The sequence below is a fragment of the Panthera uncia genome, chromosome E1 (genome assembly GCF_023721935.1).
Source record: "Panthera uncia isolate 11264 chromosome E1, Puncia_PCG_1.0, whole genome shotgun sequence".
Classification (NCBI taxonomy): Eukaryota; Metazoa; Chordata; class Mammalia; order Carnivora; family Felidae; genus Panthera; species Panthera uncia.
Window position 1 is genome coordinate 42178402 of NC_064814.1, and position 16043 is coordinate 42194444.

Here is a 16043-nt window from a genome sequence, read left to right on the forward strand (position 1 = left end):
TTTTTTTTCATTCATTTTTTTACCTAATGAATTTAATAGCCATTTATGATAATTACCTTGATTTATTTTTTTAAAGTAGTCTCTGCACCCAACATGGGGCTTGAGCTCAAGAGTCACCTGCTGTACTAACTGAGCCAGCCAGGCCCCCCTGCCTTTGCTTTTAAGAATTTGACTTTGGGGCGTCTGGGTGGCTCAGTCAGTTAAGTGCCTGACTTTAGCTCAGGTCATGATCTCATGGCTCATGAGTTTGAGCCTGCATCGGGCTCTGTGCTGACAGGTCAGAGCCTGGAGCCTGCTTTGGATTCTATATCTCCCTCTCTCTGCCTCTCCCCTGCTCACACTCTGTCTCTCTCTCTCAAAAATAAATAAACATTAAAAACCAAATTAAAAAAAAAAAAAGAACTTGATTTTAACCTGAAACTAATGTAACATCAACTATATTAAATATAAAATCATCTAATTTAATTAAAAAATGTTTTTTGAATGTTTATTCAACATTCAACAGGCTCCAGTCTCTGAGCTGTCAGCACAGAGCCCAACACGAGGCTGAACCCATGAACCGTAAGGCATTACCTGAGCTGAAGTCAGACACTTATCCGACTAAACCACCCAGGCACCCCTAATTTAATTTTTAAAAAAGAACTTGATCTTACACATTAAAAAAAATAAGTTGTACATGATTCCTAGAGTACATTTCTTTAATTTCTTTGTAGAATTTTGTTTTAAGTTTTTATTTATTTATTTTTAAGTAATCTCTACATTCAGTGTGGGTCCGGAACTCATGACCCTGAGATCAGGAATCACATACTCTTCAAACTGAACTAGCCAGGTGCCCAACATCTCTTTAAATTCTTAAATGTGCAGGGCATCTGGGTGTCTCAGTTGGTTAAAAATCTGACTCTTGGTTTCAGCTCAGGTCATGATCTCACCATGACCTCATGAGATCGAGCCCTGCATTGGGCTCTGTGCTGACAGCGTGGAGCCTGCTTGGGATTCTCTCTCCCTTGCTTTCTGTCCCTCCCCCACTCACATGCATGCTTGCTTGCACTCTCAAAAAAAAAACAAAAAAACTTTAGGGTAGCTCAGTCAGTTGGGCATCCGACTTCAGCTCAGGTCATGATCTCGCGGCTCGTGAGTTCAAGCCCCACATCGGGCTCTGTGCTGACAGCTCGGAGCCTGAAGCCTGCTTCAGATTCTGTGTCTCCCTCTCTCTCTGCCCCTCCCCCACTCACACTCTCTCTTTCCCTCAAGGATAAATAAATGTTAAAAAAAAAATTTTTTTAACTTTAAACGTACATCCATAAAATAGCCAGAATGAGGGGAGCCTGGGTGGCTCAGTCGGTTGAGCATGAGACTTCAGCTCAGGTCATGATCTCGCAGTCTGTGAGTTCGAGCCCCGCGTTGGGCTCTGTGCAGACAGCTCAGAGCCTGGAGCCTGTTTCGGATTCTGTGTCTCCCTCTCTCTCTGACCTTCCCCCATTCATGCTCTTGTCTCTCTCTGTCTCAAAAATAAATAAACGTTTAAAAAAAAAAATTAAAAAAAAATAGCCAGAATGAACTATTTTATGATTCACTTCAAAGCTGAGTAATTACTGTTTCCTTAATTTATAGATTTTCTTTTAAATAAATCACCTTTCTTTTTGCTTTCCTCCCCAACCCCAAACAGATTGAGGAAGAGATGTTGGCTTTGCAGAATGAACGCACAGAACGAATAAGAAGTCTGTTGGAGCGCCAAGCCAGAGAAATTGAAGCTTTTGACTCTGAAAGCATGAGACTAGGTTTTAGTAACATGGTCCTTTCCAATCTTTCCCCTGAGGCATTTAGCCACAGCTACCCGGGAGCTTCTGGTTGGTCTCATAATCCTACTGGGGGTCCAGGACCTCACTGGGGTCATCCCATGGGTGGCCCACCACAGGCTTGGGGCCATCCAATGCAAGGTGGACCCCAACCATGGGGTCACCCTTCAGGGCCAATGCAAGGGGTACCCCGAGGTAGCAGTATGGGAGTCCGCAATAGCCCTCAGGCTCTGAGGCGGACAGCTTCTGGGGGACGGACAGAGCAGGGCATGAGCAGAAGCACGAGTGTCACTTCACAAATATCCAATGGGTCACACATGTCTTATACATAACTTAATAATTGAGAGTGGCAATTCCGCTGGAGCTGTCTGCCAAAAGAAACTGCCTACAGACATCATCACAGCAGCCTCCTCACTTGGGTACTACAGTGTGGACGCTGAGTGCATATGGTATATTTTATTCATTTTTGTAAAGCATTCTGTTTTGTGTTTACTAATTGAGATGTCATAGCATTTGGCTGCCGGGTTTTGTTTTGTTCTTTAACTTCTGGAAAATTTTTGAAAGGGGGAATTGTGTGTATGTAAAAAGAAATTGGCTAGATTGGGGGTAATTTTTGAACACTGCAAAAATAGAATACAGCATAGTGGCGTGAGTCATCACTTTGGGGCTACTGTATTCTAAGAAATTTGTGAAAAGATCTAAAGCCTTCCCCACACCCCAAATTCTTATGAGCCACTCACAGCAGGCAGGCAGCATATGTTGAACCAAGTGATTATTGAAACACACCTGTATCCCCTCACCAGTGTATTTTCTTTATTAAATTGGTCTGACTTCTCGGCCTCATTTGGAGTAAAAGAGTAGAAATTCACGAACACTAAAGGGTTGCATTGACTTTTACAGAGAGTAGAAAACAACTTAGTTCTTTTTCTGAATGCTGCATAAGTTTGTCAGTTTTTGTTTTTGTTTTGTCCGTTCAATTGTGCCTTCTTTGTGGCATGGTGAGATGGAGGTGCTTCAGGAGATCACAAGTTGTGTGGAAATTGCATCAACAAACCTGTGAGCCTTCAAAGGGGAGACTGGAAGGTGAGAGAGGCCCCTGAAAGTTCATGTGGTGGGTATGTTCAGCAGCAGAGTGAGGAGATGAAGCCTATATATCCTAATGTTTTATTGCTTTTACTGTGATATCTCATCCTAGCTAAGCTCTATAACTCCCAAGACCCCAAACAGTACTTTTACTTTGTACAAAAACAGACATATAGCCAATACAAATCAAATGCCAGAGGTATTTGAAGGATGCCATATTTGCAAACTGCCATCCATTGGAATTCTCATTACACTACATAGACATAATTTGATTATCCTCCCCCTTTTGGCTTATGGGATTTCCTGTTTACAAGTAGAATAGCCAATTATTTAAATATTTAGTTGCCATAGTGAACCAGGAGTCACTGAGCCAATGACTTTACCAGCTGCTGACTAATCCTCATCACCACTGTAGATTTTGCTGTATGTGCAGGTCCTTTTTTTTTCTTTTGTCTCTCTCTCTCTCTCTCTCTCTTTTCTTTTTTCTTTTTCTTTTTTTTTTTTTTTTTTTGGCTATTTTTGTTGCTGCAATACTTTACAAACTTTTAGTTCCTTGAGACTTAGTGACCATTTGGCATCATGTTAACATCACACAGTAGGAAACACCACTTCCAGAAGTCTCTAGCCTCAGTGCTAAAGTACTACTGAAAAGGAACTATCAAGTTTGGCAAATTAAAAAAGACAAAAAAAAAGGTTAAGTAAGTTATAGTGGTCAGGGAATCTCTTAATGAAAGCTAACTTTTTTTTTCCCCAGAGAGGGGCATGTTTTGTTTTGTTTTATGTTTTGCAATGAAGGATCAACCCAACGCTAAAAGTCAGATGTTCCTTGGCATTCCACACCCAGTGTGGAAATTGAGTTGAAGGTGGTTAAGGAGCTATGAGTATGACTTGAAGGAAAAAAAATGTCCTTCCCAGTGACAGATCAGAGTTTCTTACAAGTTATTGCCCTGCCCCCTCCCCAGTTGTCTTGAAGAACCCTTGCTACTAACTCTGGGTCCTCATTTTCATGTGGTCAGAGGGCTCCAAGTTAGAATTCCCTAAGTCTCAGTGACACCTAGACCTGAGTGATGACCAAACAGTAATCTATCACTGTTGAAATCTTGGTTTTTCTCAACCAAATTTAAGTCTTCCCCAGGTATGTCAGCCCAATCTCCATGAAGCCTCCCCTTTAGGAGTTTCTGGCATTCATTGAAAGGTAACTGGAAGAAAAATTAATATTTTAATGTAAATTTTTGAAAAACCAAGGTAACAGTAGAATTCACACTCAGTTTAGGCAGTGTTTCAGATAACACTATGATACATTGTCCTTTTGACCATGCTCACGATCACTAGTTATTAGGTGAACATAACATGCACTTGTCCTATCTAATGAAAGGGGCTTCTGATTTTCTGAATCTCTCTTTTCTGGCATTAAAATATTACCGTATTTCAGACAAACTGAGATATATACCTGTTTGGAGGAAAATGATAGGAGAGCTCTTTAGAATTAATTAAATGTCCAAAAATGTAATGGAATTTTATATATTTCAAAAAACTGTCATTCAGTCTGGCCAATCTGTACTACTGGAGGGGGTGGAATATGGAAGCAGATCAGTTTTGCGTACGAAACTCTTTAAAATCCAAAATACTACCCGTGATACATGCTAGAGTCTACTTGTGGACTTAGTCAAATCGAGTTACTGAGTTCATATATACTTTTAAAATCGTGATTGAGTACTGACTCCGCATGTCTGTCCAGTAGGGCTTTGTATCTATCTGATTGAATTGCATGACAGCCAGTTTTTCATGTAGGTCATGACTATACCTGGATTATTCCATTAAGTTAATTTAATTAAAATATTTATGGTTTGCAAAAATAATTTCACTTAATTGGTTTGTGTGATCTGACTTCTGAGGAATCTCATACATGGTAGGAATCATCAAAGAGTAAAGCTTGTAGCAGGAAAATATGAAAAGTTTTGAGAGATCCTAAAGAAAGAAGCAGGCACTTTCTGAGTCAGTGTACAAATGTCAACATTTGATCAAATTAATACTACCTCCTCCCCAGTGTTGGTGTTCACTTGGTATATATGTATTTAAGAAAATAAAAAGTATGGGAAATTTGTCCAGCATATCAGAACATTGTAAATGCTATATCTGGTATCCAGAGCTTGGCAGTAAAAAGTTTCTTGTGTTCACTGTCTCTCCCATTTTTTAAGTTAGCATTTTAAAAATGCAAAACCTCATACCTTGAAATATATTATTCCTAATTGGGTTTCCTTCCTTTTGCACATACTTTTTCTCTTCTTATTAAAGTTAGCTCTAAGAACCCCAAATTGTAGGATCTGAAAGTATTTTCGTGATATAGAGAATGTTAGCTGGAAAATGTGTTTATATTGTTTTTATTTAGAGCTGCCAGTCCTTTTAGTCCTTTCTATGCCTAGAAATGAATAGTCCTGCGTTTGAACCACCCCACAGGTATAATATGCTTGGTACCCAAAGCCAAGGGTTTATTGATAAATTGAACTTTTTAGCAAAGTCATTATGATTTTCAGCTGCCTAGACATCAAGACCATTCAGTACACTAAAACTGTCCTTGACACTCCTCCCTATTTTTCCTCACCCCCCATCCCCAAATCGAAAACTCTATGAGTATCTTTCTCAGACCATAAGGCTGACTTTAGTAACTTTCTACTTCTTTAAGTACTAAATGTCTGGCATTTTAAACTTTTATAGAATACATTGTGTTGGACACTGGAATAATACTGTTTATTTTCACCTGTGAAAAAATGACTATTGTACTTGAAACACCTCCTTTGCATTTCTCCATTTGTGCCATTCACTAGTGGAAATAAATTGTATTATACCATGATCTACTGGCTTTTTAAAACTGTGTTAAATATGCACATTTTGGTATAGTTATTATCATTTGTATGTATATACTGTATATACATATGAGTGTCTATATGTGTGTATAGATAGATGGATGTAATTCATACTGTACATTTCCATCAGGGTGCTTAAGGTTCTGTTATTTTGTTATTTCAGTCCTCAGTTAAGGCAAGAATGCATGTGTTTCTTAAGAATGAGTATTCTGGGTTGATATGTATGAGAAGGTGGTCATTAGATGCAATCTTTTCTTTTTTACTCCCTTCTTAGCACTTGTGTGGGTGGAAAGAAAGTTAAGTAAATGTGGAACCATAAGTTGCAATGCAGTAAAATAATGCCAGGGGAGGAGCCAGTTAGTGTCTCTGTGAGTTTGTGTTGTGATGCAATAAACGATAAGTGGTGCAGAGAGAAATGAACCGTGGAAATTACAAACACTGGTGGTGATTCCTCTGCCAAGATGATGAAAAGAACCAGTAAGTCACAGTCTCCATGTGCGCGATCTCGGTGTATTTCTTAGTAGTGATGCCATTGATCCTCTTGCTCTTTTTACTCCGTTGATACTAACACTTACACATTTTGCTAAGGACCAAAACAGCCAAGAAAGGAATTACTGCTAAAGCATCTAAGGTTCTCCTAAACGGTGAGATCAACAGGAAATGGCCACTGGGAGAGAAGGATATGGTATTGGTGTGGGGCTTTCTCCCTTGAGCTGCCTCTTCTTGCTTGCCAATAGTTAAGTTCTTCATGCACCTTCCAGCTCTTCTGAGCCACTACTATTCAAGCACAGATTTGGCCCAACACAGCAACCCTTTCCTGGGAGGTTTATATGGTCCTGCATTCTGTCCCATGCTTACAATGTGAAGTGTGTAAGTGTGTATTCAAGTCAGAAAATAATATATTTAAGGTATAGAAGTGTGAATCTCCTATAATGATGGAAGAAGAGCTTCTTGTTTCTTAGATAGAAATCTACCTTCTCTAAGGAACAAAGCCAAAACTTGGGCTGTCATCTCTGAGCTGCTTACCAAAATACAGATCATTATTAAAGAGAGACAAAGTCTCTCTTCTTTTCCCTCACCTAACATGATAGTGCCCCTGAGGTTGTAGCATTGCCTTTGAGAAGGCGCTCACTTACTCTTAAGTTGAGAACTGGAAATTTCCCATCCTCAGATTCCCTAAAGGATGAAGGCTGTGCTGTACACTTAGCAGACTTGCCTCTTGTATGCAAGGACTACTGATTGAAGTCTGTCTTGCTGTGTGTGTGGTTATGTTGTCTGCACTTTTATGAAATCACCACAATAGGTCTGCATTGGAAATGACTATTAATTTGTAAGGAAGTAAGTTTTATTTAAACATTGTCTAGAAAAAGAAAGTGAAGCTGAGAACTCTTCCGTTATTGTGCATTTATATTTTTCTGCTGAATTCCGGTAGCCCCCTTGAAAGTCACGTTGACTAAGTTTTCCCTCGTTTATATTCAAATTTCCAAAATTTCACTCACAAAGGAAGAGAACCCGTTTGGCCTAATGACAGTCTTCAGATTACAAGAAATATAAATTAATATGCACCTTATCTGCCTCTTGTGGGTTTCTTAAACTTGCACTTCCCTCCCACCCACCCAAAAATAGATATCTTTAAAGAAAATACAGGCGGAGAATTAAAACTGGGGAGCCATTTCCTATGTCACCATCACTGTTAACTGTTTCCCAGCAATCCTAACTTTTTGAAGTTGCGGAGAGATTTTTTTTGCATGTATGTATGTGTCTGTCTGTGTCGGGTTTATTTTTTTATTTTAAATATACAAGAAATTCTTCTTTAATGTAGAAAAAAGTGAATCCTCTCTGAAACAGGATGCCCACTGGATATACCAACCTGGACATCTGTAGGTAGTTTGCCATGGAAAAGTGGAGAGAAGATGAGATTTCTGAATGAATGAAAAGGGTGTCTTGATGCCCAAGGAGCCCTCCCCTCCCCCCACCAAGTACGGGTAATTCAGCCTGCACAGTTTGCTTTTCACTCATAGTTTTTAGCAATTATGAGTGAAAAATCATGTAATTATCTGTAAATATGTAGCTAACAAATTGACCTAGTTTCTGTATTTTTTTGTTTTTGTACTAAAGTTTATAAGTCTGTGCCAGCTAGAGAGGAGTTGCTGTCATTGCCAGTTGTGGTCTTAGCATCTAATCCTGAAACCATCCTAGGTGACATTTTTAGAATTAATGCTTAACTGTTGTTGAACAGGGGAAAGTGAAGCTTAATCGGTCAGGTTTTACATCTTTTGAAGCAAAGTCATTTTATTTAATATAATGATTACATGTTTTCGATCATGAATGAGGTAGGGAGCCTCCCTCCCCCAGTGGCCATGTTTACAGACGTGTGTTTTGTCTATAAAGTGCAAGAGTTTTAATGTTTATGTAAATTATGCAGGTGATAACATTATGGCTTGGAACTGTTTATTGGGCTCTGTAGCTGAATTTTCAGTGAAATGAACTATGTGAATTGCTGGCACATTGATCCCATTTCTGGAGAATTTTTCTATTTCCAGAATTGCATATGTTCCTTTGTCATTATCCCCACTAAACCTTTCTCTGAAATGCCTTGTAGCCTAAGGTATTACAGGCTGGTAAATATAGACAAGGGAAATGCATTTTAAAAAACCCGTGAACCGTCGTTTGTATGCATTCAGTACTGATATGTTTCAGTGGCAACTCTGAGGTCAGTGGAGTTTAGCAAAATGAGATACCAATGTTAATGAAAAGTGTGTACTCTTTGCTTTTGCATGGCTTGGCTTAGCTTCAAAGGTGTATTAGGGCCACTTGAAAGCATGAAAACCAGTTGTATGGGAACAGGTTTCTCTCAGTGGCACATTTTGCTTTTTCTGAGCCCTCAAGTACATTGCCTCAGCATGAACATTATTGTTACTATAAGTTGCACATGGTCATGGAGTGAATTACGTGATTTAAAAAGATGTAACTGCTTAATGTTTTCAGATTCTGGCTGGTCCATGTGACTATTTGGCACATATCAAACAGTGGGAGAGGGGTGTCCTGGACCCTTCTAACCCCCTTGTTGTCATAGACAACTATATTTAGTTTATTAAGATGTTGGCTGCCCCTGGTGTGTTGCCAGATAGCTCTTTTTTGGTGCCCATTCCAAATGTGCTTCCTTGCATTTCATAATATCAAAGAAACCACCACCCTTCTCCCTAACATTTTATGTGTTACACATTTTCTTCCACATTAAATGGGAATTGTGCCTACTTAGAGTGCCCCTCCAATTAATTACATGTATGTGTCCTAAAATAATCCAAGCCAGAGACACAAGGTGGAAGAATTTTTTTAAAAAGTCCACTTGAGGCCAGTAATTTATCTGACAAGATATTTTACCACATTATCTTGACACTTGATATATGAGCCTATTAGGAGTTGCAGGTGGTTTCATAGGGCAAAATCCAAGTGGAGAGGATATGTGGGGTTTCTATTAGAAGATAATTTTCTTCGTATTTTACCTTTACTTTTATGATCCTTCTGTGCTAGGTTAGAATAGGTTAATGCTCCAAATTTATTGAGTTTTGTTTTTTATCTTTTAGAGAAATTTTTACAAAAGCAATGGTCTGATGTAAATAACATTTTAAAGTAATAGTGCACATACCTTTCCCAGACTGTTCCAACCAGATAATTTGTAAATGCTTTAGAGTTTTTTAAATTAACACTTGTGTTGCTAAATCCTATTTATGTAAGTCTGCTAAAATTTTTAACCCATTTAAAACTTAAAATGAACATTTAAATAATGGATGGGTTACTCTGAGCAACCTAGCTTTCAGAACCCCCTTGTTTTAGTGTATGAAAAAGCCTAATGCGCATTAATGAGGTTGGAGAGACTTTGAGAAATATGTATAGTGTATATTTTAAAACAGCTTTGCTTGTATTGTGAAGATTTAAAAACAAACTTGAGATTTTTAACGTAACTATTAACACAGTTTTAACATAAGTTATCCCACTGGGTTTAAGAGCATCTTGAATGTATAATCCTTTTGGTAACCCAGGTTGGTTTCTGCTTTCACCAGTCATCCAAACATATTATTTATGTTTTTAGTTTTATATACTCATTTCCCTTTGTTTTCCTCAACCAGCATGATTTTTTTGCACATGTATTGTAGAAATTTTTAAGAAAAGTTAAAATACATCGTTTTCTCTGAATTTCCTTCACTTCTCTCTTCCTTTCTACTAACCCCTTACCTTACAGGCCACATCGCTCCATTTGCATCATTTGTGCAAATGCCAGGGTTGGTTTTTATTTTTATTTTTGCTATTTACCTAAAAAAAGAAAAAAAAGAAAAAGAAAAATGCTTCAGTCAATTGCTTTTTTATTTAAAAAAGAAAAAAGAAAAGAAAAAAAGCTGTAACCTTATCATTTCCGAGTAGACCATTGAGAGATGAATGCACACCTGTAATGGCCCAGGACCAGCTCTGGTGGCTAAAGGGAATATGTTAACTAAGCAAGAAGTTCTTTTCTAAAAGTGGTTTATATTATTCACGATCTCTTTCCGTTATTCCCACAAGTCAGGGGTCCAGATAAAATGAGGGTTATCAGCTAACTGATATGTTATCATTGAGGTTCATCAATGAATTTGTACATTTCTACTTCCCTTTGGTGAAGGGAAAAATGATGATTTTGCAAGACCTAGATTTTGGCTTGGTTTCTTGCCTCCTTTTTTGGCAGCCTTCATCTTCTCATCTCCCAAAGCCCTTGAGCCTGTAGGGTTTTCGCGGTAGACAAAGGACTTGTGGTCTTTTAAAACTAGGACTGATTTTTTGGTGAGAGATTATCATGTTGAAAGTGATGTTCTGCCACTTTACTGATGACTAATTTTAAATATACACAGTCCTCTCAATTTTCGGACCAAACAGATGCCCACAGTGGAGGCTTATCAAGGGTTGCAATGGGGAAGAAGCCTCTCCCTCACTGTCAGCACCAGCTGGTAAAGGTGACTGTACAGATGTGCATTTTCCTTTTGGTAGAAATGGTCCGCAGCACTAACTGGTAAGGCTTATTGTACAGTATATTGTCAGTATTCTTCTGGTTCAACATACCTTATAGTTCATATATAACCTGTATTAATTGTATAGATTGTGCATTTAAAGCTGTTACCAAGTTGTCAGAACATAAGAGCGAAAACAAGGTCATATGTAATATTTTGTTTGTAAGTATCCTTTGTATCATAGCAAAGGAAATGTTTAAAAAAAAATCAACTGTAATAAAGTAATTTTAGTACACAGAGTCTCTGCTTAGTTTTTTAAAGTAATTTTATTTCCAAAAGATAAAGTATATTTCAATTAAGTGACTGTTAATCTCAGGCACAGTGCTAGATGTTGGGGCTATTACAAAAATGTGTAAGATACAGGGAAGAGTGAACTCCCTGATACAGACATAAACCCTCCAGTCTAATGGCCTCAGATTCTCTTTGCCCAGAGAATGAAGTCGCTGATTGTGTTGTGGGTGTGAGGTGGTCCTCATTTAGGTTCTGGTGGTTCAGTGCAGGTTCTGCGGTTTTATACAGACCCATGTTCTAGTCTGTGTAACTGCAGCTCCTCCCACCACACACAGACACATGAATGTATGTGGTTCATGGATCTTGTACAGAACTTCAAAAGGTCATTTCATCTGGGTGGTTTTACCTTCCCTAATTTGAAAATCATATTTTCTGCCCCTGTTTGGGGCAAATTTCTAATCTAGCCCCATTGCTTAAAACACTGTTAAAGTGACTATTTTTGCCAGAGGCTAATTTGGGGAGAGGGAGTTTCATGTTTTTTAGTTAGAAAACATTTTTTTAAATGTTTGTTTATTTTGAGAGTGAGTGAGCAGGGGAGGTGCAGAGAGAAGGAAAGAGAGAACATCCCAAGCAGACTCTGCGCAGACATTGCAGAGCCTGACACGAGGCTTGAACCCACAAACCGTGAGATCATGACCTGAGCTGAAACCAAGAGACGCTTAACCCGCTGAGCCACCCAGGTGCCCCTAACTAGAAACTTTTAAGTGTCATTTTAAAAAGTAGAATTGTTACCTGCTTTATTGAAGAGAATACTGTCTGAAAAGTACTTTTAACTTTTTAACACGGCTTTTTAACTTCTAGTGTGTTGATACTGAGCTATTTCTACATTAACATTTTATATAGTGTAATTATGCAGGAGATCCAAGATTAGATCCCAGATCTCTTATGGCCAGCATTTCCAACCTCCTACTTAGAATTTGGAGGAATTCAAAAAAGGTTTAAGAAACAAGATTTCTAGGGTGCCTGGGTGGCTCAGTCGGTTAAATGTCCAACTTCAGCCCAGGTCATGATCTCGCAGTCCTTGAGTGCAAGCTCTGCATCAGGGTCTGTGCGGACAGCTCAGAGCCTGGAGCCTGCTTCAGTTTCTGTGTCTCCCTCTCTCTCCCTTCCCCACTCACACTCTGTCAAAAATAAACATTAAAAAACATTAAGGAAAAAAAATTTCTTCATTCTCCCCACATTTGGGCTCTTCAAACTGTAGTGGAAGGAGAGTACTGTAAAACTTGTAGCTTATATTCCCTGTCAACAACCCAAATGTCTAATTTGTCATTGTCTAAACACATCAAAGATGCTCTAAGCTATGCTTTAGCTGTAAAAACCTATCCTGACTGTAAAAGAATTTTGAACATAAATAAAAATTTGCCAGAGCGTTTGGCTAGCTCCACAGCCACAGTGGCGATAAGCTAAGGCTATCACTTGCATCTCAGAGATGCCAGCTGGAAAATTAGGGTCTCTGTATGTGTAGTGGCCAATTAGTGACTTTAATTGCTACTATATCTGCAGATACTTGTTCTTAATGGTAGAAGAAAACAGAGTTGCTGAGGGTGTTGAGGGTGTTGAGGCTGTGCAGGCTATGCAATAACCTTACGGGTGCCATTTATAGATTAACGTGTGTGGTTTCCCCGCAGAGCTGTGCACTAAGCAGCTCTGAAGACGAATTATTTCCCCTTTCGTTACCATGCTTTATGAAGTCTAAAATGGGCATTATTTACTGTCATCTCAGCCAGTGATAGACTAGAAAAGGCAAAGTATGGCATAAACAGCACTGATTTGGGGTCTGGGCTTTAGCCCCATAACCAGTAATGATGAGATCTTAAAGCCACGTCTTTTCTGACCATTTATAAGAACTAGGAAAACAGTTTTGGGCTGGAACAAATGAACCAATGTGCAACCTATTAGCTATAACATGGTTATCAGAGAATGTGTGTGTGCACTCGTTGTTTGGGCAGGGGGTGGGGAGAGTTTGCCCTCAACTGAGCAGCCCAGGACTCAGCTCATGCAGGCCTTCCTAGCTTTACCATGAAATTAATAACTGGAACTTCTTGGCCTTGTAAGAATTGGAGAACACATTCCGTCTGAAGGCAAATGCCACCTCATCCTAGAGGTCTTTGAGCTCTGGTTGACAAACTAAGTAGACTTGGACAAGGGGACCTACCTACTTTTATTATTTTATTCTATCCCAACAGACCTTCTGAATTAAGGCCTATTTACAGTCTCAATCTCTTTATGTGGAACAACTTGTAAAATAACTTTCCCAAAGTCCTATGAGTCACAGATAAAGTAGAAAATAGAACCCACATCTCCAAGCTACCTCTTCAGTACTCTATTCCAAGTTAACTAATTGCTCACTGGAAAATATCTCTTTGTAGGTATCATTGATTGGGGAATTTTGAGTTTGCTGGGAAATTATTAGCCCAGAGCAGGAGGCCTGGTTTTTGATTAAACAGAGCTGCCACTGGATGTGCCTGAGAACACAAAGCTAGATGTACAGAAGTGAAGCAACAGCCAGCAAACAGAATGTGCAGCGAGGCTCTGTTAACTCTGCAGGTGGGTAAGCAGGCATGGCTCAGTACACATAGGACTTCAGAAGACAAACAGAGCCTTTGTTTCTGGAGATTTAAAAAATAATGACATTCCATTGTTGCAGGGAGACTGCAATTTATTATTCAGACGCAAACAAGTTAGAAGTTTTTGTTCGGCCACAATGGTGATAAGTACTAGGGTATTACGTCATTACACAGGAAGGCTGGACACGGAGGGGTTAGAGACATTTATTTTTGATGTGTTAGTGTCTTGTGTTTCTTTTAATGAAATTCCATTTTTCTTTCAAACTCTTAGTGCTTCCTGGATACTTTAGAGTATAATTGTTGGGTATCTGAAAAACATCCTCGGTCACTTTGGCAAGGTTATTATTTTTTTAAGATTTTATTTATAAGTAATCTTTACACCCAACGTGGGGCTCAAATTCACAACCCTGAGATCAAGAGTTACATGCTCCACCAACAGAGCCAGGCAGGTGCCCCTTGGCAAGGTTATTTTCATTAAAATCTTTATGTCTACCAATTCCCAGAATCTGGAACAGGTCTGTGATCTTGATTCCAACCAACCAAAAGTCTTTGCAACTTACCGAGCTCATTAGCATTATTTCAATTCACCAACTCTCAGATGAGAAGAGACTTTATATCTAATCTAGATCACCCTTGGGCCACCTGGCTGGCTTGGGGCAAAGTCGGTAGAGCAGGCAACTCTTGATCTTGGGGCTGCGAGTTCAAGTCCCACATTGGGTGTAGGGCTTACTTAAAAAAAAAAAAAAAGTGGGTCACCTGGGTGGCCCAGTCATTTAAGCATCCGACTCTTGATTTCGACTAAGGTCATGATCTCACGTTTTAGAGATCTCACATATTCTGCTGTCAGCACAGAGCCTGCTTGGGAGTTTCTCTCTACCCCTCCCCTGCTTGTTGTCTCTATCTCAAAATAAATAAACATTAAAAGAAAAAAAAAAGAAAACTAATTTAGGCCCCCCCTTATTTCTCAGCACATGTCCCCTCTCTGATGTGTGCCAAATGGCAGTCCAGCTTGCATGTCCCACCAGTTTCGTGGGACTTGCTGCTTCCTGAGGCATTCATTCCATCTCCAGGCACTCCCTACATATAACTTCTCAATCTTGTCTCGAAAACTGTGATAACTAGGGAAGGTTTCTTATGCCATCCATTGTGGCTTGACTATAGAATCACAAATACTCATTGGCATTGTTACCAAGTCTTACCAAAGTGGCCAATTGTGTCTGCTTGTTTAAGCAGGGAGAGGAATGCAGGCTAAAGTTCATTTCTAAAGGAAGATACCTTGGCGTTACTAAGGGTGGCTGACTGAAAAAGGCTCTTGTGGTCTGGGTGGAAAGTAAGTACAGAGGAGATCCTGACTCTGGGGTAATTTTGAGGTTATATATAAAGCCAAAATGATACTTCCTGTGTCATGACTTTTTCTAACAGTACTCAAATCTTAGAAAGGATACCTTCACCCAAAACAGAGATGATATCTCCTCAAAGTGAGGATTTGGTGCTTTGTTTTTCATACTGTCTCTGGCCAAGCCCCCCTAGACACCTACGTATAAATACATAAAATACTAACTCTTTAAGAGAATCTAAGTTCTAGCTAGCACAGTCTTAGGTATCAGAGATCATAACTCACTACTGAGAACTCAACCTTCCGAGGCAACTGTTTGCTTCCTGGCACTCTGATCCAATGTGAGGAGACAGAGGACTCAGCCTACTTCTGAGATAGTGCCTCCTTTAAGCCATGGGGTTTTGGGGAATTTTTTTGTTTCTTTGTTTTCTCTTACCATTTGAAGGTGTTAATAAATAATGAAGAGACCAAAAGGAAGGCAAGCAAGTGAATGAGGGCCTGAGAGGATCATGTAAGACTTGAGACCTGGAAAACTCCCAACTCAGAGGTACTTCCTTAGGTTGTCTCAGTTTTGTTTGTTTGTTTTTGTTTTTGTTCTGGTGCCCTCTCTGAGGCTAGTTTTGTTTTGTTGTTTGGTTTTTCCTTCCTCAACCTCGTAACTTGGTATTTCATTCAAGGATCACATATTCTCTCTGGGGTTCTTCTGGCTGGTTTCATGTAATTAGCTATTAACCAATGCAGAGCCAATATGGGCGATTCCTTCATTGTTAACACTGAAGGACAGGGTCACCCAAACCTGCCCCGATAGGGGCTTCACATTCTTGGCAAAATGAGCTGAAAAAAGCAGTGATGGGAAGATGAGAAAAGTAGCTTCCTGAGATAGGTTATAAGCACATGGGGTGCAAGGGACACGGAGGAGAAATACCTTAGGGTTTAGGTATTAGGGCCCTGGGTCGAAGGGAATTAATGAAGCCTGGGCTACAACTGAAAGGAAATTTTTATATGTATGTACATGCACCCCACCCCCACAAACTTACTTTCTTATAATAAAGGAAAAGAAAGCCAAC

General features: G+C 39.4%; 1 protein-coding gene across 2 annotated transcripts in view; it reads left to right on the top strand.

The window, feature by feature from the left end:
• TAOK1 (TAO kinase 1) overlaps positions 1 to 11021 on the top strand; it is a 144621-nt gene extending 133600 nt beyond the window's left edge. For both annotated transcript variants that reach the window (XM_049637950.1, XM_049637951.1), the window contains exon 20: positions 1667 to 11021. In XM_049637950.1, coding sequence (XP_049493907.1) covers positions 1667 to 2128 — 462 coding nt within the window. In that variant the 3' untranslated portion in view covers positions 2129 to 11021. The remainder of the gene's footprint in view (positions 1 to 1666) is intronic.
• Positions 11022 to 16043: the final 5022 nt, after the last annotated feature.